The sequence below is a fragment of the Rana temporaria genome, chromosome 13, assembly GCF_905171775.1.
Source record: "Rana temporaria chromosome 13, aRanTem1.1, whole genome shotgun sequence".
NCBI lineage: Eukaryota > Metazoa > Chordata > Amphibia > Anura > Ranidae > Rana > Rana temporaria.
Window position 1 is genome coordinate 69,956,076 of NC_053501.1, and position 25,026 is coordinate 69,981,101.

General features: G+C 46.3%; 1 protein-coding gene across 1 annotated transcript in view; it reads right to left on the reverse strand.

The window, feature by feature from the left end:
* Positions 1–25,026, reverse strand: part of PLCB2 (phospholipase C beta 2) — a 288,051-nt gene that overhangs the window by 199,070 nt on the left and 63,955 nt on the right. Inside the window, exon 2 of the mRNA XM_040332839.1 lies at positions 1,743–1,820. Within this exon, the coding sequence (XP_040188773.1) occupies positions 1,743–1,820 (78 nt within the window). The remainder of the gene's footprint in view (positions 1–1,742; positions 1,821–25,026) is intronic.

Genomic DNA, 25,026 nt, shown 5'->3' on the forward strand with positions numbered 1-25,026 from the left:
CCCCCTTATTAAAGGGGTTTCCCAGATTCCGATAAGCCCCCCGCCCGCAGACCCCGACAACCAACGGCCAGGGTTGTCGGGAAGAGGCCTTTTTCCCCATCAACATGGGGACAAGGTACTTTGGGGTGGGGGGGCCACAGGGCACCCCGCTGCCCCAAAGCACCCCCCCATGTTGAGGGCATGCCGCCTGGTACGGCTCAGGGGGGGGGGGCGCTTGTCCGTCCCCACCCCCTTTCCTGACCGGCCGGGCTGCATGATTTTGGGACTTTAGTTTTTAAGCAAACAGTAAGTATAAATAAAGTTGTAAATGTTTTTAATCAGGCTTAATCAATGCGTGCAACCAATCCTCTGCTTTTAACATATACAGTTAGACAGTTGAATTTGGCTTGCTGTTTGGGTGGTAAGTGTGAGCCTGATTAAAAACGTTTACAACTTTATTTATACTTACTGGGGCAGATTCAGATAGAGATACGATGGCGTATCTCCTGATACGCCGTCGTATCTCTGAGATCCGACGGTCGGATCTATGCGACTGATTCATAAGAATCAGTTACGCATAGATCTCCCTTAGATCCGACAGGTGTAAGTGACTTACACCGTCGGATCTTAGGCTGCAATCTCCCGCCGGCCGCTAGGTAGCGCTTCCATTTGTATACGCGACGAATATGCAAATTAGGAGATCCGCCGATTCAGAGACGAACGCCCGCCGGTCGCTTTTTTTTTACGTCGTTTGCGTTAATTTTTTTCCGGCGGATAGTTACCCCTGCTATATGCAGCGTATCCTATGTTAAGTATGGCCGTCGCTCCCGCGCCGAGTTTCGAATTTTTACGTTGTTTGCGTAAGTCGGTTGCGAATACGGATGGACGTAATTTACGTTCACGATGAAACCAATGACGTCCTAGCGACGTCATTGGGAGCAATGCACGCCGGGAAAATTCGCGGACGGCGCATGTGAAGTTAAATCGGCGCGGAGACGCGCCTGATTTAAATACTACACTCCCCCTAGCCGCGGAATTTGAATTCCGCCGGGGGATTTACAATCTGCCGGCGCAAGTTTCGAGGTAAGTGCTTTCTGAATACTGCACTAGCCTCTCAAACTTGCGCCGGCGGATCGGAAATCAGATAGATTACGCGGATCTAAAGATCCGCTAATCTATCTGAACCTACCCCAAGGTTTGCTTAAAAACGAATCTCATCTAAAGTCCCAAAATCTCCCCTCTTTTTGTATTCAACAGGGATGGAGGCGTACGTTTTTTCATATGCCTCATTGAGGCTAGGTTCACACTGCTGCGAATTCAAAATCGCAGTAAAATCGCGATTTTGCAGCGATCTCGAGGCTGTGATTTTGCCGCGATTTTGCCGCGATTTCGGCTGCGATTTAAGAGACATCTGTGCAGTGTTCAATGTAAATCGCGGCCCAAAATCGCAAAAAGTAGTACAGGAACTACTTTTTGAAATCGGCGCAGCGCCGCAGATGCGGCGTCGCACTGATTAGGACAGTGCCATTGCGGACAATTGCCGGCAAATGCCGCCGATTTGAGATGCGATTTGACATGTGAAATCGCATCTCAAATCGTAATTCATTTTCTCGACTGCGTGACTTGGGCAAATTGGGGCGTCTTGAAGTCGGATCCCGGGTCGCCCCAGTGTGAACCGGCTCTAACTGTGGGTCGAAGAAAGTCTGTAAACAAGAAAACTCAGTAGAGCACACATTAAATAACCACCTCATTTTTTTTCTCACCTTACTCTGGAAAGTCCAGTACAAGTAATAACCTTTTGAATCCACCCGCAGAATTACTGGTGATGCTGTAGATGTTTCCTACAAGGACAAGAATGGAACTGTCATAAAGCAACATATGACGATAAAATAACAATAACAGTCTTAAACTTTTACAAGTGGGCTTTTATGAAGACCACAACTGTGTTTGCAGTAGTAATTACCCTTACAGCCACATATTTAACAACAACTTTTGTAATAATAACTTAGGGCCTAAGCACCCTTTGAAGAACAACAGTGTAGAATTTGTCTCTTACACCAGGTAAACATATGGGGGCACCCCTGTGTCCTGCTTCGATGTGGACTCTTTCTGCCACAATGAGGACTCTTGAGAGTATGTCCTGCCAGGTCACTGATGAGTCATGAGTCAGTTTGTTCGTCCAGCGGCGTATCTCTGCGGCGGCGTAACGTATCCGATTTACGTTACGCCGCCGCAACTTAGACGGGCAAGTGCTGTATTCTCAAAGCACTTGCTCCGTAAGTTGCGGCGGCGTAGCGTAAATCGGCCGGCGTAAGCCCGTCTAATTCAAATTTGGATCAGGGGGACGTGTTTTATGTAAATGTACTGTGATCCGACGTGATTGATGTTTTTCCCGAACGGCGCATGCGCCGTCCATGGAATTTCCCAGTGTGCATTGCTCCAAAGTACGCCGCAAGGACGTCATTGGTTTCGACGTGAACGTAAATGACGTCCAGCCCCATTCACGGACGACTTACTCAAACGACGTAACTTTTTCAAATTTCGACGCGGGAACGACGGCGATACTTAACATTGTTACGCCGCACTTATGCCACCATATAGCGGGGGCAACATTACGCCTGGAAAAGCCTAACGTAAACGGCGTATCTTTTCTGCGTCGGCCGCGCGTACGTTCGGGAATTCGCGTATCTAGCTAATTTACATATTTTGACGCGTAAATCAGCTTACACGCCCCTAGCGGCCAGCGTAAAAATGCAGTTAGGCTCCGACGGCGTAAGAGACTTACGCCAGTCAGATTGAATAGAAATCTATGCGTAACTGATTCTAAGAATCAGGCGCATAGATACGACGGCTCGGATTCGGACTTACGACGGCGTACATGGCGCTACGCCGTCGTAAGTCCTCTGAGAATCCGGGCCCTAGAGTCAGAGAACATTCTGTGACTTTGTTTTGGGAGGTTATGGGATGCCCACTTGACTTTAGCAAAACTTTCAGCAAAACTTCAGGGAACATCTTCCTATATACTGTCTATATACAGTCTCCTTCACTTGCCTCCTGCACACATTTGCTTGCTCCAGCTGAATCACTGTAGGATAATCTGACAGGCTCCTATTCAGATTGTAGAAATAGCCCCTTACAGGCAGGAACTCCTAGCCCCTTGTTGTGTAGCAAAATTGTAGTGAAACAGCTTGTTACATTCTTCTCTGTGGCCACTGCTCTCAGCACAACATCTTCAGGTACTGCCAACCCACCTGGCTGCAGTTGCCCCTCTCACTAGCTCTCCAGACTAACTTTGACACCAGTCTTCCCAACTGACTCTTCACCAGCCTACCCGGCTGACTCTCAGGAGATCTCTCAGGGAAGGATGAAGACATTTCTGTCTTCAGGGAGACTGGCTACATGTGGCAATCTCCCCCTTTGTTAGTTCCTGGCAGTGCTGATCTACTCACGCTGTCCTCTCTTGCTCCCGTGTATCCAGGAAGGGCTTCCTCCCGTGTGTTATGGCAGGATCCTTCAAGTACCCAAGCCCCGCCCCAAGCCAAACCCCTCCCTCTGAGGGCCAGCGACAGCCCCCTCAGCACTGTATCTCCATTTTCCACCTGACTGCCCTGCTGGCATGGCCCATGTCTATTTTTGAGCTAAGCAGTTATACGGCGGCAGGTCGGCTATGCTGGGCGAGATCACGTAGATATACATCATCTGTCAATAGGGGCGTGCGCCCCTGACGCCGACGCCGGGCACCCGCGATCGCTCGTTACAGAGCGAGAACCCGGGAGCTGTGTGTGTAAACACACAGCTCCCAGTCCTGTCAGGGGGAGAAATGACTTATCGTATGTTCAACACACCCAGGGAACATAATTGACCCCCTTCCTCGCCCCCTAGTGTTAACCCCTTCCCTGCCAGGGGCATTTTTATAGTAATCAATGCATTTTTATAGCACTGATCGCTATAAAAATGGCAATAGTCCCAAAAATGTGTCAAAAGTGTCCAAAGTGTCCGCCATAATGTCGCAGTACCAATAAAAATCGCTGATTGCCGCCATTACTAGTAAAAAAAAAATATTAATAAAAATGCCATAAAACTATCCCCTATTTTGTAAACGCTATAACTTTTGCGCAAACCAATCAATAAATGCTGTAGAAGAATACGTATCGGCCTAAACAGAGGACAAAACATTTTTTGTTTTATATATTTTTGGGGAATATTTATTATACCAAAAAGTTAAAAATATTAATTTTTTTCAAAATTGTCACTCTATTTTTGTTTATAGCGCAAAAACTAAAAAACGCAGAGGTGATCAAATACCACCAAAAGAAAGCTCTATTTGTGGCTCCGAAACCAATTTTGTTTCGGAGCCACATCGCACGACCGCGCAATTGTCAGTTAAAGTGACGCAGTGCCGAATCGCAAAAAGGGGCAAGGTCCTTTAGCTGCATTTTGGTCCGGGTCTTAAGTGGTTAATACAGAAGTTTGTATGGAATGGGAGAGGAAGCTGTATATCCTATAAAACAATGAGTAGATCTAGAGACAATGGGGGGGTGCTCCTTACAGATTTTCAGAAATGCCACGAAGCAGCAGTAATAAAGTGAGTTATAGATTGGGTCCATAATGTACCACATAAGAAATGGGTATCATCAGAAGATAATATGAGTAAAACGGCTCTGGGTCAGATTATCTGGATCCCCAAAAAATATAGAGGGCCAGATCCTCAAAAGGGATACGCCGGCGTATCTACTGATACGCCGTCGTATCCCTGTTTCTATCTTTGGAACTGATCCACAGAATCAGTTTCCAAGAGATAGACAGAAGATCCGACATGTGTAAGAGACTTACACTGCCGGATCTTAGGATGCAGTACTGCATCTGCCGCTGGGGGCATTTTGCGCCGAAATGCCGCCTCGGGTATGCAAATTAGCACGTACGGAGATCCACGAAGCTTTTCAGCTTCTTTTTTCTCCGTAAGTTTTAAGTTGCATGTGTAAAATTAGGGCTGCTTTTACAAAGTGTAAACTGTTTACACCTTGTAAAAGCAGACCCTTCTTTTTTTTGGGGTTTTAATTTTTTTTTTTTCGCCGTATCTTTTTTTTTTTCCTGACGCAACTTTATTGACCCGACGCGATCCACAAAGCTCGGCGTAACGTAACTTCGCACTATGCACGTCGGGAAAATGACGTCACGAGCATGCGCAGTACGGCCGGCGCGGGAGTGCGCCTAATTTAAATGGGAATCACCCCCATTTGAAGAGGAACGCCTTGCGCCGGCGGAATTTAAGTTACACAGCCGAAAATTTCTAGGTAAGTGCTTTGTGGATCGGGCACTTAGGTAGAAATTTTAAGGCAGTGTAACTTAAATGGGAATTTTTACGTTATGCCGGCTCTTTGTGGATCTGGCCCAGAGATCTCCCTAAGGTACTGGCCCCAATTACAATAGAAACATTAAAGGAGTTCTCTGACCTAAAAGTTTTAACCCCCGCTGTGCCCGGGCTGTAAAAAAATAGAAAATAAACTGTCACTTACCTGCCTACGATCCCCCGTTGTTCCGATATCGCCGTCCCGTTCTCCGGTCCCGGGCCCCTTCCGCTTCCTGTGTGTCGGTGACTCATAGTGCGCTCAGCCTATCAGCGGCCGCAGCAATGTCCCGTCGCGGCCACTGATAGGCTGAGCGCACTATGAGTCACCGACACACAGGAAGCGGAAGAGACCGGGACCGGAGAACGGGACGGCGATATCGGAACAACGGGGGATCGTAGGCAGGTAAGTGACAGTTTATTTTCTATTTTTTTACAGCCCGGGCACAGCGGGGGTTAAAACTTTTAGGTCAGAGAACTCCTTTAAGAATATGGGATAAGGTAATTAAAGGCATGACAGGGCAAAATAATATTCCCTAGATATTTCCCCCCGGGGAAAGATAATAAACTATATCTAAAGTGGACACACTCGGATAGACTGAGACTAAGAGACGTTTTAAAGATGAACACGTTATGCTCATTAGGAGAATTGCGAGAAAAATATGGAGCAACACCGTGGGACGGGTGGAGATATAGGCAGCTTCAACATTTTATTGAGTCTCTTCCAAAGGCTCTCCGCTCTGTTGAAAGGCTAAATCCATGGGAAAGATTAGTAGATCAGGGGGAGATAAGTAGAAAAAGGCTCTCCAAAATATATAGGTTGTTGGTAACTTCCATGGATGACGGGTTAAGGTATCCATTGGAAAGATGGGAGATAGAACTGAACCAAACAGTGAACCAAACGCTGAAGAAAAAGGCTATAGATTATGTACACTCTACCTCAAGGGACACAAGGATAAGAGAAATGAATTATAAATTACTAACCAAGTGGTATTATGTCCCTTCTAAAATGCATAACATGAACCACGATATCTCACCTTTGCGTTGGAGGGAATGTGGGGAGGAAGGAACCCATACCCACATATGGTGGCAATGTAGTGTGATTCAAATGTATTGAGTGGAAGTGCTAGACCTAATTAAGCAGATAGAAGGGAAGGAGATAGAACTAGATCCCTGGAAATATTTATTTCACGCAATGGAAGGATCTAGGAAGAAGTACAGAGTGGCACTCACCCCATTTCTGTTGAATACAGCGAAAGCACTAATCCCGAAACACTGGAAACTGAAGGAAGTGCCAGGCATAAAGAAATGGTTCAAGGAGGTAGATAGAAAGAGGGTAATGGAAGAACTAATAAGTCTCCAAAAGGATGTAAAAATAAGATTTCAGAGTACATGGGGGAAATGGATGAAATGTAAGCAGTCCCTGGTTTATCTGGAAATCATGGGGAGTGGGGAGAGTACATAGGTACATAGAGGCCGGTGCCTGTATGGTAACTCTCCTGCCCCCCCGGCCCCTCCATTAACCCCACCCCCACCCTTTTTTTTTCCTTTTTCTCTTCCTTCTTTGAAGGTAAGAGAGAGAGATATAAATACAAATGCACATATAGATATAGAAATGGGAGGCGTATAGAGGGGGAGACTATGGGTGGATGCGCGTAAAAGTGTGCTTCCAGATATGTCTCTCCCCCTTCTTGTTTCCCCTTCTAACTCCCCCCCCTTTTTTTTCACAGAATTTGAAGGGATATAATGGGAATGAGTCATACTTCATATTCCCATCGCACACTTTCCTGGATCCGCTCTTGGGTTTGGGTGCTCGTAGCAACAACCAGCTGGATACTGGTACACGTTACAGTAGAAATATTTGCCAGCACACCATGGAACAATGTAAATACCGTCCAAACGGATGTTTTATTGCATGATCACAACACAAAGAGAGTGCAACGTTTCGGAGTCACGTGGGGCCTCTTCGTCAGGCATGTGATAACGAAGGGGTCCCACTTGGCTCCGAAATGTTGCACTCTTTTTGTGTTGTGATCATGCAATAAAACATCCGTTTGTACGCTATTTACGTTGTTCCATGGTGTGCTGGCAAATATTTCTACTATAATGGGAATGAGGGGACATATGGCTTCCCCTCTCCCCCTTTTTTTTTAAAGTTAAAATATATACATGAGTACAGATATAGAAATGGGATACACATAATGAGGGATAAATATATGTGGGTGGAGAGGTAAAAACACATGTTTAGACATGATTCCCCCTGTAACGGGAGTCCCCTTTTGGGCATGGGGTGACTGGGAAATATTAATTATAAATTACATGAGATGGGACATTACTGATAATTCATGTTGCAGGATATCTTGAGATATTACAAGTGGTTATTCTGACCCCACTAGGTCAGTGGAGTGTTTTCATTCAATGTGAGGGCACATGCTTTTGAGGTGTTAATTGGGGCTGCTCCTAGACATTCCATTGTGAGATGCTAATTCAGTCCATAAAGGTCAGATGTCTAGCTTTTAGGTGTTAAGTCAGCCTGGCTCCTAATACCTCTCATTATGTATGCTAATACTGTTTTATATGTGGAATGTGACTTGTCAAGCTGTAGTAATTACCTCCCCTAATTGCGGATGGGGGATGACTAACGATTAGCTCAACTGGATGTCATTGTCTGAGAGAAGGTGTATTGAAGCCCCCCCATTGTGTGCTGTGTGTGTGGAGAGTTATTTGTCCCTGTGATTAACTTTAACATGCTGTACTGGCTATAAGAAAGCTAAGATACCATTAAAAGCATTCATTCGACTCAGAAAAAACAGAGCTTGTCTCGTCCTAATTCTGGGGGAATTCTTATGGAATGGATCGGGTCTGCTGGATGGTTGGACTGTTGGATAAGCTGTCTTGGGTTGATGGAATGGGAGATCGTGAACGGTGTTAACCCCTGACTGTTACACCCCCCCCTTTTTTTTTCTCCCCTTGGGGGAGGGTTTGGTTGGGGTGCCTGGGATTCGCCCTCTTGACCCCTATGTTTCTGAGAGGACCTGGAAGATAAAAGAGAATGCGCTTTGGCATAGATAGATTTACCCTAGGCGCATGTTTTAGAGAATAGACCCTGCTATGTACCCATACATGTTTTATTGTATGTTTTTTATGAATGTATTTATGTGTATTTGAGAATGTTGTGTAATTTATAAATGATTTTGTAAAGTGTGTAAAAGTTTTTTATGTGAAAATAAAAATACATTTAACACTAAAAATACCACAAAAAGAAAGCTCTATTTGTGTTAAAAAAAAAGGACAACAATTTCATATAGGTACAGTGTTGTATGACTGAGTAATTGTCATTCAAAATGTAAGAGCACTGAAAGCTGAAAATTGACTATTATTAGGAAAGTGATAGGGAGCCCCGGTTCACACTGACAGCGGAATTGACACACAATTTCAAACCCGCATGTCAGTCTGATTACAGGGGCGATTTCAGAGACATCTGTTGCTGCACAGATGTCTATACAAATCGCATCCCGAAGTCGCCAAAAGTAGTACAGAAACCACTTTTGGGAATCGCTACAGTATCCCAAAGTCGGGGTTGCACCTATTCGACAGTGCCATTGCCAGAAATAGCCGCTGATTTGACATGCAATTTGACATGTTAAATCGCACGCCAAATTGCTGCAATGTAAACCTAGGCTAAAGGTCCATTTTTTTTTTAAACAAGCTCCCGTGTCATTGGATTTGACTGACAGCAGCAACTGTTTATCCAATGAGGACCTGAGACAGCGGCTGGAGCTGCTGTGCTCGTTCACGTTGCTGGAAAGATCGGGTTCAGGAAAGGAAAAAAAGGAGCTTCTGCGGGGGTGCGGCACCATGGAATGATTTTCAACTTAATGCATAGAATACATTAAGGTGAAAAACCCTGACACTTTGCAACCCCTTTAAGTGCCCAGTGGGCAAGTGGTTCATCTATTTTCTTCACATTTTTCTTACTGTGTTTTTCTGCCTTCTTTAAAGCGGATGTGCCACTAAAAAAATATATTAAAAGCCAGCAGCTACAAATACTGCAGCTGCTGACTTTTAATAAATGGACACTTACCTGTCCAGGGTGCCCGCGATGTCGGCAGCGAAGCCGAGCAATCGCTCGTCTCTCGGCTGCCCCCGCCGCCATCCTCAGCTTCACTGCTCGGTTCCATACTGTGCATGCGCGAGTCGCTCAGTGCATCCTAACTGGTCCCTGCTGGTATCTGCACCCCCTCCCCCCTGAAAGGTGCCAAATGTGACACCTCCCCCCCCCCCCAAAAAAAGATGGGGGTAAGGCAGGGGGAAATGTAGTCTTGGGGTTGATGGGGAATTTGGCGGCGGGTTATTTGTCAGGTGAATGTGCCACTTGCCACCAGACGCAGTGCCGCTTGCCACCCATAGCCTGCCACCAGATGCAGTGCTGCTGTCACTCCCTCTGTATGAGCCGCATGCGTAGAAGAAAAGGAGTGGCGTCACTATCCGGAGAGTGAAGATCACTCCCTGCTGCTTGCTGCTGGGTGCTGGAGAAGGAGGAGGTGCCAAAGGGTGGGGACAGCAGTGCTGCACTAGGCGTAGGCCTCGCTCCTGGTCTCACTGTCTGAGAGGAAATTGTCACTGGTTGCAAGATGACAGGCAGTGCTGGCCCTCGCAACCAGATCTGGAAATGTAGTTATTAATTAGAAAGGGGTGGCTGTGTCCTCTATTTCATTCCGGGACATTGTATTGTCCCGGAATGAAGGTGCCCGGGACAGACATGTCAATTGTGGGACAGTCCCGGGCAATCCGGGACACGTGGGCACCCTACGCGTACACACGGTCGGAATTTCCAACAAGAAAAGTTCGATAACAGCTTTTGGTCAGAAATTACGACCGTGTGTAGGCCCCATCAAACTTTTTCTGTCGGAATTTTCGACAGCAAAAATGTGAGAGTTGGTTCTCAATTTTTCCAACAAGAAAAGTTCTTGTTGGAAATTCTGATCGCCTGTATGCAATTCCGACACACAAAATCCTACGCATGCTCGGAATCATTGAACTTAACTTTTCTCGGCTCGTCGTAGTGTTGTACATCACCGCTCTCTTGACGGTCGGAATTTCTGACAACATTTGTGTGACCGTGTGTATGCAAAACAATTTTGAGCCAACATTCCGTCGGAAAAAAATCCACGGTTTTGTTGTTGGAATTTCCGATCGCGTGTACGCGGCATAAGTGTATTATTGCGAGAACTGATTAATACCAGGAACAGTTACACACAGTGGCGTATTAAGAGTACCTTAGTTAAAAGCCCCCTATCCCAAGAGTGCAGCTTATATGGCTTAAAGGGGTTGTAAAGGTTTGTCTTTTATTTTCTAAATAGGTTCCTTTAAGCTAGTGCATTGTTGGTTCACTTACCTTTTCCTTCTATTTCCCTTCTAAATGTTGTTTTTCTGTGTTTGAATTTCTCACTTTCTGTTTCTCCTCAGTAAGCTTTCCACCATCATCCGAGCGGTGGAAAGTCATTTAGAACAGCTTACTAAACACCTTACTGAGGAGGAACAGGAAGTGAGAAATTCAGACAAAGAAAACAAAGAAAGAAAACATTTAGAAGGGAAATTGAAGGAAAATGTAAGTGAACCAACAATGCACTAGCTTAAAGGAACCTATTTAGAAAATAAAAAACAAACCTTTACAACCCTTTTAATGCCATAAGTGGCAGGTTGAAGACCTGAATAGTCTTCTTCACTACTAGTATTAAAGGAGTTCTCTGAGCTGAAAATTTTAACCCCCGCTGTGCCCGGGCTGTAAAACTATACAAAATAAACTTTCACTTACCTGCCTACGATCCCCCGTTGTTCCGATATCCCGTTCTCCGGTCCCGGTCTCTTCCGCTTCCTGCGGGTCGGTGACTCACAGTGCGCTCAGCCTATCAGCGGCCGCGACGGGACATTGCTGCGGCCGCTGATAGGCTGAGCGCACTGTGAGTCACCGACACGCAGGAAGCGCAAGAGACCGGGACCGGAGAACGGGACGGCGATATCGGAACAACGGGGGATCGTAGGCAGGTAAGTGAAAGTTTATTTTGTATAGTTTTACAGCCCGGGCACAGCGGGGGTTAAAAGTTTTAGCTTAGAGAACTCCTTTAATACTATTAAGTAGGGTTGTCCCGATACCACTTTTTTAGGACCGAGTACGAGTACCGATACTTTTTTTCAAGTACTCGCCGATACCGAATACCGATACTTTTTTTTAAATGTGTCCCCAAATGCAGCCATGTCCCCCACGAATGCAGCCATGTCCCCCAAGAATGCAGCCATGTCCCCCACGAATGCAGCCATGTCCCCCACGAATGCAGCCATGTTCCCCCACATATGCAGCCATGTCCCCCCCATATGCAACCATGTCCCCCACATATGCAGCCATGTTTCCCCACATATGCAGCAATGTCCCCCATATATGTAGCCATGTCCCACATATATGCAGCCATGTCCCCCATATATGCAGCCATGTCCCCCCTATATCCAGCCATATCCAGCCATGCCCCCCCTATATCCAGCCATGTCCCCCCTATATCCAGCCATGTCCCCCCATAACTAGATGCCGCCGCCTGGTTAAACAGCGTGCGGGAACATTACAGCTTTCATTTGAATAGCTGTAGTGTTCCCCGCTGCGCCGCGTATAGACACTCCCCCTTGCTCGGGATTGGACAGATCACCCGTCCAATCCCGAGCAAGGGGGAGTGTCTATACGCTGCGGGAAACACTACAGCTATTCAAATGAAAGCTGTAATGTTTCCCGCACGCTGTTTAACCAGGCGGCGGCGTTGTTGCGGTATGCCGCGGCGGCCGCGGCATTCGTTGCGTTGGCGGCGTGCGGCGGGAGGTGGGCTGGTGTCGAGTATCGGATGAGGCATCGGGGGCATTTTCGGGAGTACAAGTACTCCCGTAAATACTCGGTATCGGTCCCGATACCGATACTGGTATCGGTATCGGGACAACCCTAGGGTATTATTGGGCTTAAATGAAATAACATTCATACTCACCTAGGTGGATGCAGCATTGGTCCGATGCTGCATCTGTCCCCTGACATCTCTATGACCGAAAACTGAGCAATCAAAAACTGCTGATAACTTGGTTCTTGGTCTTCAGTGATCAGAGGGTGGGGACTGTCATTCACTGACTCTCTGCTCTGCCCCTCCAGCGCTTACTGGAGCACTGAGCTGTGGAAGGGGCAGGATTGGTTAGCTCAGCCTCCCAGTGGTGTGCTGAGAGGGTAAGCCAGCTGCCGGTCAGGCATCTGGGTGAATCCCAACATTATTGTCAGGATCCCTGCACAGCCTGGACCAGCTCTGTGACGTTAGCACACAGCTGGGAAGTATAACCAAAATAGCTTTGGCCTTACTTCTCTTTTAAAGCTAAAACTTTTCAGCTTTGGGTAACGTTGGTTGTTTGTCAAGTTATCATTTTGTTATCTCTATCCTTTCTAGCAAATTCACTTTCACATATAGTTACAAAGTTAGTCAAGTTAAAATAAAGACACAAATCCATTTAGTTCGACCTATTAAAGGGAAAAAGGAAAATATATATACATCATACAATCCCATAGAAATCAAGTTAATCCAGAGGAAGGCAAAAAAAAAAAAACAGCAAAGCAACATCCGATTTGCTCCAGCAGGGGAAAAAAATCCTTCCTGATCTCCTGAGAGGCAATTGGATATTCAGTGGATCAACTTTATTTATAAATGCTAGAATCCAGTTATATTATGTACATTTGCTTTAAGAAAGGTCTGGTTTTCTTCCCAATCTACTGAGCTGGCCAGAACCACCTCTTGAGGGAGTCTATTTCAAATTTTCGTCACTGTTACCGTGAAGAAACATTTCCATATTTGGAGATCAAATTGTCAATTGTCAATTTTTCCTCTGTGATGACCTTAAAGTGAATAACTCAACACCAAGTTCACTATATGGACCACTTATGTATTAAAAGTGTTATGTCAGAAACTTTTCATAACTAAACTAAAATTATCTTCCTGGTAAAGATCATGCTAATTGTATTGAATTGTATATTGTAAGAAATATTAAAAGTAATTTTGTGAGTTTTAACCACTTGCCACCCGAGGCATTGTAATATGACGACGGCAGGAACCCTCTCTGTCCTTCAGGGCCGCCATCATATTACGTCCTTGGCTTCTCAGCATTGTAGAGAGCGTGCGTGCTCGCCGCATCACTCGGGACCCGATGCGTGTGCCCGGTGGCCGCGTTGTCCGCTGGGCACCCGCGATTGCCTGTTAACACAGCAGGACCATGGATCTGTGCAGGGGTCAAGTTCTGGGGGAAAAAGTGTGGGAACTCCCACCCAAGATCCACTTCCCCACCAAAAATAAATAAATGATACGCTCATATGCATAATTACTAAACTGCATGTTTGGTTTTTTTTTTCCGGAGGTCTGCCGCGAGTTATCGCGGGATTTAGAAAGAAGCAAGTTCTTTCCAAATCCCGCGATAACTCGCGGCAGATCTCCGCAATGTCTCCTGGGAACAATGACAAAAGCTCCCAGGAGACATTGCGGCATCGAGGAAGTGACGGAATACCCACACACTACCCAATGAATCCATATACAGGAAGAGGCCAGTAACATAAAGGATTACTAAGGTTCGCCTGTCCCTGACAGTGACTCGAGCTGGGCATCGCCGCTTAGTAAAGGATTGGCTCGGGCGACTCGGCTGCTCTAGTCCTGCAAAGGGAACTGCGTTCCTGCTGTGAAAAAAGTACAGGAACTCCGTTCCTACGCGTTCCCGCAGGACTTGAGCCCTGGATCTGTGTGTGTAGACACACAGATTCACGTCCTGTCAGAGGAGAGGAGACCGAGTACAGAGGAACACCGATCGGTCTCCTCCCCTTGTGAGTCCCCTTCCCCAGTTAGAATCACTCCCTAGGTAAAACAATTAACCCCTTGATCACCCCTAGTGTTAACCCCTTCCCTGCCAGTCACATTTACACAGTAATCAGTGCATTTTTATAGCACTGATCGCTGTATAAATGTGAATGGTCCCAAAATGGTGTCAAAAGTGTCCGATGTGTCCGATGTGTCCGCCGCAATGTGGCACTCCCGATAAAAATCGCAGATCGCTGCCATTACTAGTAAGAAAAAAGAAATGCCATAAATCAATAACCTATTTTTCAGACGCCATAACTTTTGCGCAATCAATATACGCTTATTGCGATTTTTACCAAAAATATGTAGAAGATTACATATCGGCCTAAACTAAGGAATTTTTTTTTTTTTTTTAAATGGGATATTTATTATAGCAAATTATAAATATTGTGGTTTTTTTTGTTTATAGTGCCAAAAATAAAAAGGTGATCAAATACAACCAAAAGAAAGCTCGATTTGTGGGGGAAAAAAAATTATCAAAATTTTATATTGGGTACAATGTCGCACAACTGCGCAATTGTCATTCAAAGTGTTACAGCGCTGAAAGCTGACAATTGGCCTGGGCAGGAAGGGGGTGATACTGCCCTGTATTGAAGTGGTTAATGAAAAAGCCATGAAAAAAAAAGTTTACATGCATGGTAAAAACAAAACAAATATATAAAATAGCAAATAGCTAAAGGAAAAGGTATGAAGGAGTTAAAAAAGAATGATTAGGTTTGAATAAAAGTTAACTAGGAACAGTTTACATTAAAACGTATAACCATATAGGTTATAGTGAGAAGGGACTGAAAGAATAAAAAAGACATCCAACAGAACCAGTGGGTTGATTTACTAAAGGCACTAGGTTGTTTACTTGCAAGGAAGTTCGCTCCAGAGCTTTGTGAATGAGGCGAAGTTTCACTTTGCAAAGAAGTGGGTGTGACTTGTCATGCGATTTGGAACTGTATGAACAAGGGCTTAGTAGTAACTTCCCTTCCAAAGTAAAGAACTTATTTGCTAGTAACTCAACCCTAGTGTATTTTACTTAGAAAAGAACATGTCTCATTCCATCACTCACCCACTTATTTTGTGAGGTTGCTTTAATTGCCGACTGCTGCGCGCTGATTTACGTTGGCAGAACGGCAGGGGCAGGCAAATGGGCGTACCTGTACGTCCCTTTTAAATTTCCCGCCTAACGGATGCGCATACCGACCACACGCGATCACGTGCACGAGCGACAGCATGGGGGTTTGTGTGTGTAAACACACAAATCCCTGTGCTGTCAGAGGAGAGAAGACAGATCGTGTGTTTCTACAGAGTAGAAACCATGATCTGTCATCTCTCCTAGTTAGTCCCACCCCCCCCCCACAGTTGGAACACACAATAGGGAACACAGTTAACCCCTTGATTGCCCCCTAGTGTTAACCTCTTCCTTGCCAGTGACATATACATAGTAATCAGTGCATATTTATAGCATTGATCGCTCTGTAAATGTCAATGGTCCCAAAAAAGAGTCAAAAGTGTCCGACCTGTCCGCCGCAACGTCACAATTCTGCAAAAAAACGCAGATCACCTCCATTACTAGTATATAAATGCCATAAATCTTTCCCATAGGCGTAGAAGCTATAACTTTTGCGCAAACCAATCAATATACGCTTATTGCGATATTTTAACAAAAATGTGTAGAAGAATACGTATCGGCCTAAATGTGGGAGAAAAAAAATGTACTTTACTTTTTTAAATTGGGATATTTATTATAGCAAAAAGTAAAAGATAGTGGGGGTTATTTGCGAAAGGCAAATCCTCTTTGCACTACAAGTGCAAGGTGCACTGAAAGTGCACTTGGAAGTGCAGTCGCTGTATATCTGAGGGGTAGATCTGAAATGAAAGCTCTGCTGATTTTATTATTCAATCATGTGCAAGCTAAAATGCTGTTTGTATTTCGTAAATAACCCCCATTGTGTTTACCACCAAAAGAAAGCTCTATTTGTGGGGGAAAAAAGGACGTCAATTTTGTTTGGGTACAGCATTGCACGACCGCGCAATTGTCAGTTAAAGCAACAGAGTGCCGTATCGCAAAAAATGGCCTTGTCATTGAGCAGACAAATCTTCCAGGGCTGAAGTGGTTAAGGAAATTCCTTGGGGACCCCCAAGTCACCAGAACTAGTGGCCCCTCTATTACTTTTTTGGGGACGACCCAAAATTTGTGATTTTCTTTTACTTTCACTTATAGGCTGGGTTCACACTGGTGCTATCACATGCGATGTCAAACCCCTCCAAAGAAACCCAACCTCGACCCCAAAGACCCAAACTACCGCAAGACCAGTAACAAGCCTTAACACCATCTCCAAGATCATTGAGAAAGCAGTAGTACAACAGCTACAACTCCATTTGGACACCTACAAACTCCTGGTTCCACTATAATCTGGTTTCCGCCCAGGCCATGGGACAGAAACTGCACCTCTTTAAAATATGGGATGATGCCCTCGAAGCAGCAGATGGCGGAGAATCATGTCTCCTGATGCTGCTGGACCTCAGCGCAGCTTTTGACACAAAACTGCTCACTCGTCTCACAGAAGTAGCCGGAGTCGCAGACTCTGATCTACTCTGGTTCGCATCCTTCCTATAAAATCGATCCCAGACAGTGAAACTAGGAGCTTTCACTTTGGAAGCATGCACCATTAAATGCGGAGTCCCTAAAGGATCACTACTATCGCCCGTACTCTTCAACATCTACCTCCGCCCACTCCTCAAAATCATCAGCAAACAGGACCTGCTCTATCACTCCTACGCTGATGACACTTAACCTTACCTTCGCATCACCGACAAAAAGGACCAATACCACGCACTAGAAAATTGCCTCTTATTGATCGATAATTGGATGATGGAGAGCTCCTTCAAACTTAATGGATCCAAAACACAACTCCTCTTTCTCCACGCAAACCGAAAGAAAAACTGTAGGACAACATGCACACCACCCACCATCCTTGGGCAAATCATCACCCCAAGCACCAAAGTCAAACGCCTCGGAGTCATGACTTTGACTCAGACATGACTATGGACACACAAATAGGATCAGTAGTCAGCGGATCTCACTATCTTCTCCTCCTGCTGCGTAGACTCATCCCCTTATCCCAGAAGAGGACACAGCAGTAGTAGTTGCAACAATCATCAATTCCCGACTCGACTACGCAAACTCCCTCTACCTTGAACTCAGGGCCGCCATCAGGAATTATGGGGCCCCTTACACAGCTTCAGGCATGGACCCCCTGGAGCAGAGAACTGGGTGGGGGGGGAGGTGCTGCCGCCTGAAATTGAGAAGCGGGGGGGGGCTGGCGCGAATTGAGAAAGAAGCTGGGGGGGGGGCCCTTTACAAAAAAGAGAAGAAATAAAGAAAAATATATATATAAAAAAAGGGGGGTAGCCATCCGGGGCCCTTTAATAAAAAAAAAAAAGTATATATATATACAAATTGTTATTTTTTTTTTATAAAAAGAAATTACAAAAAAAGGGGGGGTTGCCATCCGGGACCTCTGGGCCCTTTATGATAATAATAATAAAAAAAGAAACCTCTGGGCCCTTTAATAAAAAAAAAAAATATATATATATATATATAAAAAAAAATAAACAAAACATTTATATATAAAAAAAAAAAGGTCCTGGGGACCTCTGGGCCCTTTAATAAAAAAAGAATAATAATAAAAAAAATTTAAGCAAAAAAAAAAAAAAAAAACATCTATTAAAAAAAAGGGGGGGGGGGTAAATAAAAAAAAAAAAGGGGGCTTGCCATCTGGGGCCCTGTGGGCCTCCGGACCCCTTACAGGTGTACTGTCTGTACCCCCCTGATGGCGGCCCTGCTCGGACTCCCCAAATACCAAATTTCGCATCTACAAGTCGTCCAGAACACAGGAGCCACACTGGTATTGGGAAAAAAAACTGGGAATCAATCACCCCATTCCTGAGGACCCTCCATTGGCTAGCCGTGAAGGATCAGGTTACATTCAAGACCCTCTGCATCACTCACAAATGCACACAAGGAAACGCTCCTCAATACCTACACTACACTCCTAATCGCGCCCTCTGATCAACTAACCAAAACCTCCTCCACATCCCCTAGACCCACTACAAAACTAAAGGAGAGCGAAGATTTGCAGTCCAAGGCACTGGATGCACAAAGCGCCCTGAGGCGATTTAGTTCGCATTTGTAGCACTATACAAGTTACTCACTCACTCACTCATCTAGACTAAAGTTTTGCCTCTAGTTATACTTTAATGTTAATGCAGTTACTATGGGCCAGATTCACAAAAGAGATACGACGGCGTAATGGGACTCGCCCCATTTGAATTTGCCCGCCTTGCGCCGGACTGATTTAGGATACACTGCCGCAAATTTCGAGGTAAGTGCTTTGTGGATCGGGCACTAACTTGTGTAATTTGCGGCGGTGTAACTTAAATCAGAAAAGTTACGTTGCGCCCGCTCGTTGTGAATCTGGCCCTATGTAACTATATAATCATTCTCACAAAACTATAATTTGGGGGGCGTGGCTTGGCGGCTCGTGCAGATGGCTGACTAGACCCGTTTCTCCGCAGTTCAAACGGCCAGAGCGACGATCACAGCGGCTCCAGAGGAGGATACTCTACTCACCTGACACTAGGGTTGTCCCGATACCGATACTAGTATCGGTATCCGGACCGATTCCGAGTATTTGCGGGAGTACTCGTACTCCCGCAAATACCCCCGATACCCAAATAGAATACTGGATGGGGGGAGACGCTGGATACATGGGGGGGAGACGCTGGATACATGGGGGGGAGACGCTGGATACATGGGGGGGAGACGCTGGATACATGGGGGGAGACACTGGATGGGGGGAGACGCTGGATGGGGGGAGACAATGGCTGCATGGGGGGAGACAATGGCTGCATGGGGGGAGACGCTGGATGGGGGGAGACAATGGCTGCATGGGGGGAGACATGGCTGGATGGGGGGTGACAATGGCTGGATGGGGGGTGACAATGGCTGGATGGGGGGTGACAATGGCTGGATGGGGGGGTGACAATGGCGGCATGGGGGGAGACGCTGGATGGGGGGAGACAATGGCTGCATGGGGGGTGACAATGGCTGCATGGGGGGTGACAATGGCTGCATGGGGGAATACATTGCTGGATGGGGGGTGACAATGGCTGGATGGGGGGATACATTGCTGCATGGGGGGAGACAATGGCTGCATGGGGGGTGACAATGGCTGCATGGGGGGAGACAATGGCTGCATAGGGGGAGACAATGGCTGCATATGTGGGGGGACATCGCTGCATTTGGGGACACATTTAAAAAAAAGTATCGGTATTCGGTATCGGCGACTACTTGAAAAAAAGTATCGGTACTCGTACTCGGTCCTAAAAAAGTGGTATCGGGACAACCCTACCTGACACCCTAAGCACCCTGTGAAGCCAGCGGGACATGTTGAAGAGGAGGAAGAACGCCTCTCTCCCCAGGCGGCTCACGGATTAATATCCCTCAGCAGACCTGGCAAACAGCCAAGATGGCGCCGGCGGCGGCAGTGAAATGTCGGCGCGCCGCTCTCCTTCACATGCCAGTCAAAGTGCAGCGATGTCTCCGGGGTTCACTCGCTCTTCTGAGACACAGGGTGAGTGCTCTCCCCCCAACTCTCCCACAACCTCCAGCCCTGCTAAATCCAGGATTAGAACAGAGGAGCCACTACATCCATTGCCTGTCACTGCTCCCTGTCTGTTCTCTCTCCCCCCACCGCAGCAATCATCAGTGCTGGATTCCTTCCCTGCATCAGACCAGCCACTGTCTGAAAATACAATGAAGAGTATGCTGCTCTCTCTAAGGCAAACTTTATATAGAGATCTCTCCACTGCTGTCTCCTCACTGTCAACCACTGTATATCAGCATGATCAGACCATCACCCAGATAGAAGCTAAAATGGGAGACTTACTCTCTGCACACAATGAGCTTGTTGATGGCTTTGCCGACCATGAGGATGAACTCCAACAGATTAATTTGAAGCTCGCAGACCTGGAGGACCGCTCCAGGCGCAACAATATTAAATTCCGCAATGTCCCGGAGACGGTCCAACAATCGGAACTGGTGCAATTTCTACAATCCCTGATGCGGACCCTCATACCTGACCTAACGGCCCATGACTTGGAGATAGACAGAGCACACAGGCTCCCCAAACCCTCTCACCTTCCTCCCTCCACGCCCAGGGATGTCTTGACCCGTATCCATTTTTTTACGGTCAAAGACAGAGTCATGTATGCTGCGAAACGTGCGGCAAGGCTTCCTGATCCTTTTACCAACATAGCTCTGTATGCTGATCTATCCAAGGCAACTATGGAAAACCGCAGACAGCTGGCGACTATCACCAAGGCGCTTTAAAACCACAAAATACCATATAAATGGGGATTCCCTACTAAACTGTTGATTACTCACCAAAACAAAACCCACGCAGTGCGAACTCTCTCTTCTGGTCTTAAGCTGTTACGAGACTGGCACATACTCCCAAGAGAACTGCCGAACCCTTCTGACCAACTCCCAACGCGCATGGAAACTGGGGTTGCAACTTCTAATGGCTGAAAATCGTAGATCATATCCTTCTCTACACGCGCCACACGGCTGTGAACCTGCAGTGCTCCCTTCCGATATCTGCCTGCCTGTTTAGTGCTCCCTGTCCCTGAAAGTTGACAGAGGATCACTATCCCCCACCGATTGTTTGCAGTAGTTTCTGCACATTGAGCCCCATTGTTAAAGGGCTCACCCTTTTTAACCCTGACCCTTCACCCGATCCCGGCACCAGCCGACAACCACACACCATTCATTCGAACTGTTCTCGGACCCCTTCTTCAGTGGTCAAGCCATATATCATTCCGCCCGCTCATCAGAGTGACAGCTTCCCGCGCCACCCTACACCTACCCATTACTACTCTCGCCTGGGGACAATCTCTCCTGCCTTCACCCTCTCAAAATGGCGTTCACACTGGTCTCCATTAACGCCAGAGGTCTGAACTCTCCACAGAAGAGATCTGCACTTCTCAAAGAGGCCACCAGTCAACGTGCTGATATCCTACTAGCGCAGGAGACCCACTTTGCCTCCGCTAACACCCCCAAGTTCACTCTTAAGAACTATGATCTAGTGTTCCTGGCCTCAGGCCAAAAGAAGAAGAATGGAGTCCTCACGGCCATACGAAACTCTCTACAATTTAAGCTCCACGATTCGATAATTGACCCCCAAGGACGTTTCCTGATTCTCATATGCGACATTAACCAAGTCACCTACACACTGGTAAACGTGTATGGACCAAACAAGCAACAGCTGCGATTCCACAAACGACTGTACAAGAAGATTACCCAAACCAGACGCGGAAGGCTTCTTATCGGAGGCGACTTCAATATAATTGCTGACGCGAACCTGGACACTACATCCTCAGCGACCAACCGTAGACCGGCACTGTTCCCCTTTCTTCACACAAATGATCTTTTCGATCCGTGGAGATGCCATCATGGCAACGAGCGAGACTACTTGTATTTCTCTTCCTCTCAACTATCTTACTCCCGCATAGACTTCTTCCTGACTGACAAACTTACCCTCCAAGATGTGACACACTCAGAGATTGGATCCATTGCATGGTTGGACCATGCACCTATCTCCATCACCGTGGGTAATTGTAGACCCAGAACGACTCTCCTATGGAGGCTCGATGCATCTCTCCTCTCTGACCCGAACACCGTCCAAGAACTGACTACCGAGCACCACTCCTATTTTGAATCAAACGATCTACCGGACACTAGTAGGTTTGTACTTTGGTCGGCCTATAAGGCCTACATGCGTGGACTCCTAATTAAACGCCACCGTCATGCTAAGAACCAGAGGTCCAGGCAAATTGATGAGGTCCTTTCCCAAATTTCCCAATTGGAGACCCAAAATAAATTGAATCCCTCCCACAAACTAGCCAGTATACTCTTAGAACACAGACAAAAACTCCGCTCGCTTTTACTCTATAAATTCGAGTATAACCTTAAATTAACTAAAGCCAAATACTATGCCTTAGGCAATAAAGCAGGAGCCTTACTAGCCCGGCAGGTCAAAACTCAACGTATTAAAAGTAAAATAGCCTCCCTCCACCACCCTACCACCAAGAAACTCCTTACAAATCCTCAGGATATAGCTAACGCCTTCAGCGACTATTACTCCTCCCTTTACAATTTAGCAAATGACGCGGCCACCCCTCAACCTACAGACCAATCTGTGCAAAATTTCTTATCTCTAGTGGATCTCCCATCTATAACACCTGAACAAGCAGTGGAGCTCTCCCAACCATTCTCGGACGTTGAAGTCCTTAAAGCGATCCATACTCTCCCCCTACATAAACCCCCTGGAGAAGATGGTTATACGAATGAATTGTACAAGACATTCGCTAAACTTATCACCCCTCATCTCACAGCTCTCTTCAACTCTGCCGCTACCTCTGGTTCTCTGCCACTTGACATGCTACGTTCGATTATCACAACCATCCCCAAACCTGAGAAAGATCCTACCGCCACGACCAATTACAGGCCTATATCGCTCATTAACACAGACGTGAAAATATTCGCCAAGGTTATGGCGGCTAGACTGCTGAAATGTCTTCCGTCACTGGTGCACCCAGACCAAGTCGGCTTTATGCCAGATAGACAGGCTCCCGACGCAACCAGAAGGGTCATTGATTTGGTTCATCGGGTCTCCCGATCCCGAGCGCCTTCTCTGCTCCTATCTTTGGACGCAGAGAAGGCGTTCGACAGGGTACACTGGGGTTTTCTGAAGGCAGTACTGGTAAAATTTGGAATCACAGGTTGGTTTCAGTCCGCGATACTATCACTTTACTCAAACCCCTCAGTTAGAGTTCTAACCGATGGATCCCTGTCTACTCCTTTTGAGATCACCAATGGCACTCGTCAGGGGTGCCCGCTCTCCCCTCTCATCTTTGCTCTCGTTATGGAACCCCTGGCAGCAAGGATTAGAGGAGACAAGCGTATATCGGGCATTGTACACAATGATATGGAACTTAAAATAAGCCTCTTTGCCGACGACGTCATACTTATGGTCACGAACCCGGTCCAATCCTTACCTGCTATTCAAGATAACCTTACTCAATTCGGCTTAGCCTCGTTCTATAAACTTAACTCCTCCAAGTCCCTAATACTCCCGTTTAATCTCACAAACAAACAGAAGTCCCTCTTGGAGGGCTCTCTACCTTATTCTTGGACGAGACACTATATTCCGTACCTCAGAATAAATTTAGCGCCCACACTACCCCATCTATACGACCTTAACTACCAGGCATTCCAAAAGCGGCTCCCCCAATTACTAAACCAACTGCGTACAACAGGTTTATCTACACTAGGAAGGATTGCCTCTTTTAAAATGTTAATTCTCCCCAAACTTCTATATCTATTTCGTACGGTAATCTTACCTATACCCCATTCCTTCTTTGCCTCCTTACAGAAGCAAATTTCGAGGTATATCTGGGAATCCAAACCTCCAAGATGCGCACACTACATTCTAACCAGACATCACTCAAAAGGGGGCGTTAGTCTTCCCCATGTTCAAAACTACTACTATGCTTCCATCCTGGACCAGCTGTACTACTGGTGGCACCCGACTCCCACCAAGACCTGGTCGATCATGGAAGCGTCATGCTTCAAACCTAACAATTTACGTGACATACTGCTATGCACGTCAGCTGGGTTTCCCCCTGCCACATCGGATAGCCCCCCTTCGATTGTAGCCTCACTAACAGTATGGAAGAGATTCACCCAGGTGCCATCTACAACGCACCCGTCCCACGTTCTGTCAATCCCTCTCAGAACGCTAATGGTTCATCTCCAAAATATTAATCTGCTGACCTGGCAGAAACTTAAGCTCAGTTGCCTATCTGACCTTTACAATTCAGACACCCTTAAAACCTTTGCAGAACTCCAAACTGACTACAACCTTCCTCAGTCTGAAGCCTTTACCTATACTAGGATTTCACACTTTCTTCGGAAATCCAAATTCCCCACTGTAGTTAAAATACCTGAACCAATCCACAACTTTTACGCATGCACATCCTACCCAAAACATGGTATATCAACAATGTACTCTGCAGTTAGCGACAACCGACCCTACTCCCAAATCTCTTCTTTCTCTAAATGGTCTGAGGAACTAAACGTTACTGTCACCCCTGAAATGTGGACACGTACCTTTAAACACACCTTTTCGGCCTCCCACTGCTCTAATCACTGGGAATCGTACCAAAAAACCATTCACAGGTGGTACCTCACACCATACCGCCTATCTAAATTCTTCCCTGGACACCCCTCTTCGTGTTGGAGGTCATGTGGCAGTGCGGGAACCATGGCACACGTCCTATGGTTCTGCAAGTCCATTAGCTCATTCTGGAAACTAGTATTTGCTTTGATATCTACATTATCACAGATCCCAACCACCCCCAACCCCTCACTAGCAATACTACATCTAGGGATAGACAAATTCCCCCCCAGGTCACGAGTGGTAATAGTACACCTAATACTAGCAGCAAAACGAAACATCACCAAGCTCTGGAAAACTTCAGACTGCCCATCCATCTCTGATACAATCGCAGACCTAAACCTCCAATGTGAAATGGAGAGACTAGTAGCTAGAAAAAACTTTAATCTTGATAAGTTTCTTTATAGGTGGTCCTCCTGGCTCGCTCATCCCAAATGTACTGTCAATATCTGAAACTCTCTCTACATCGCAACCCCCTCCCACTTCCGAC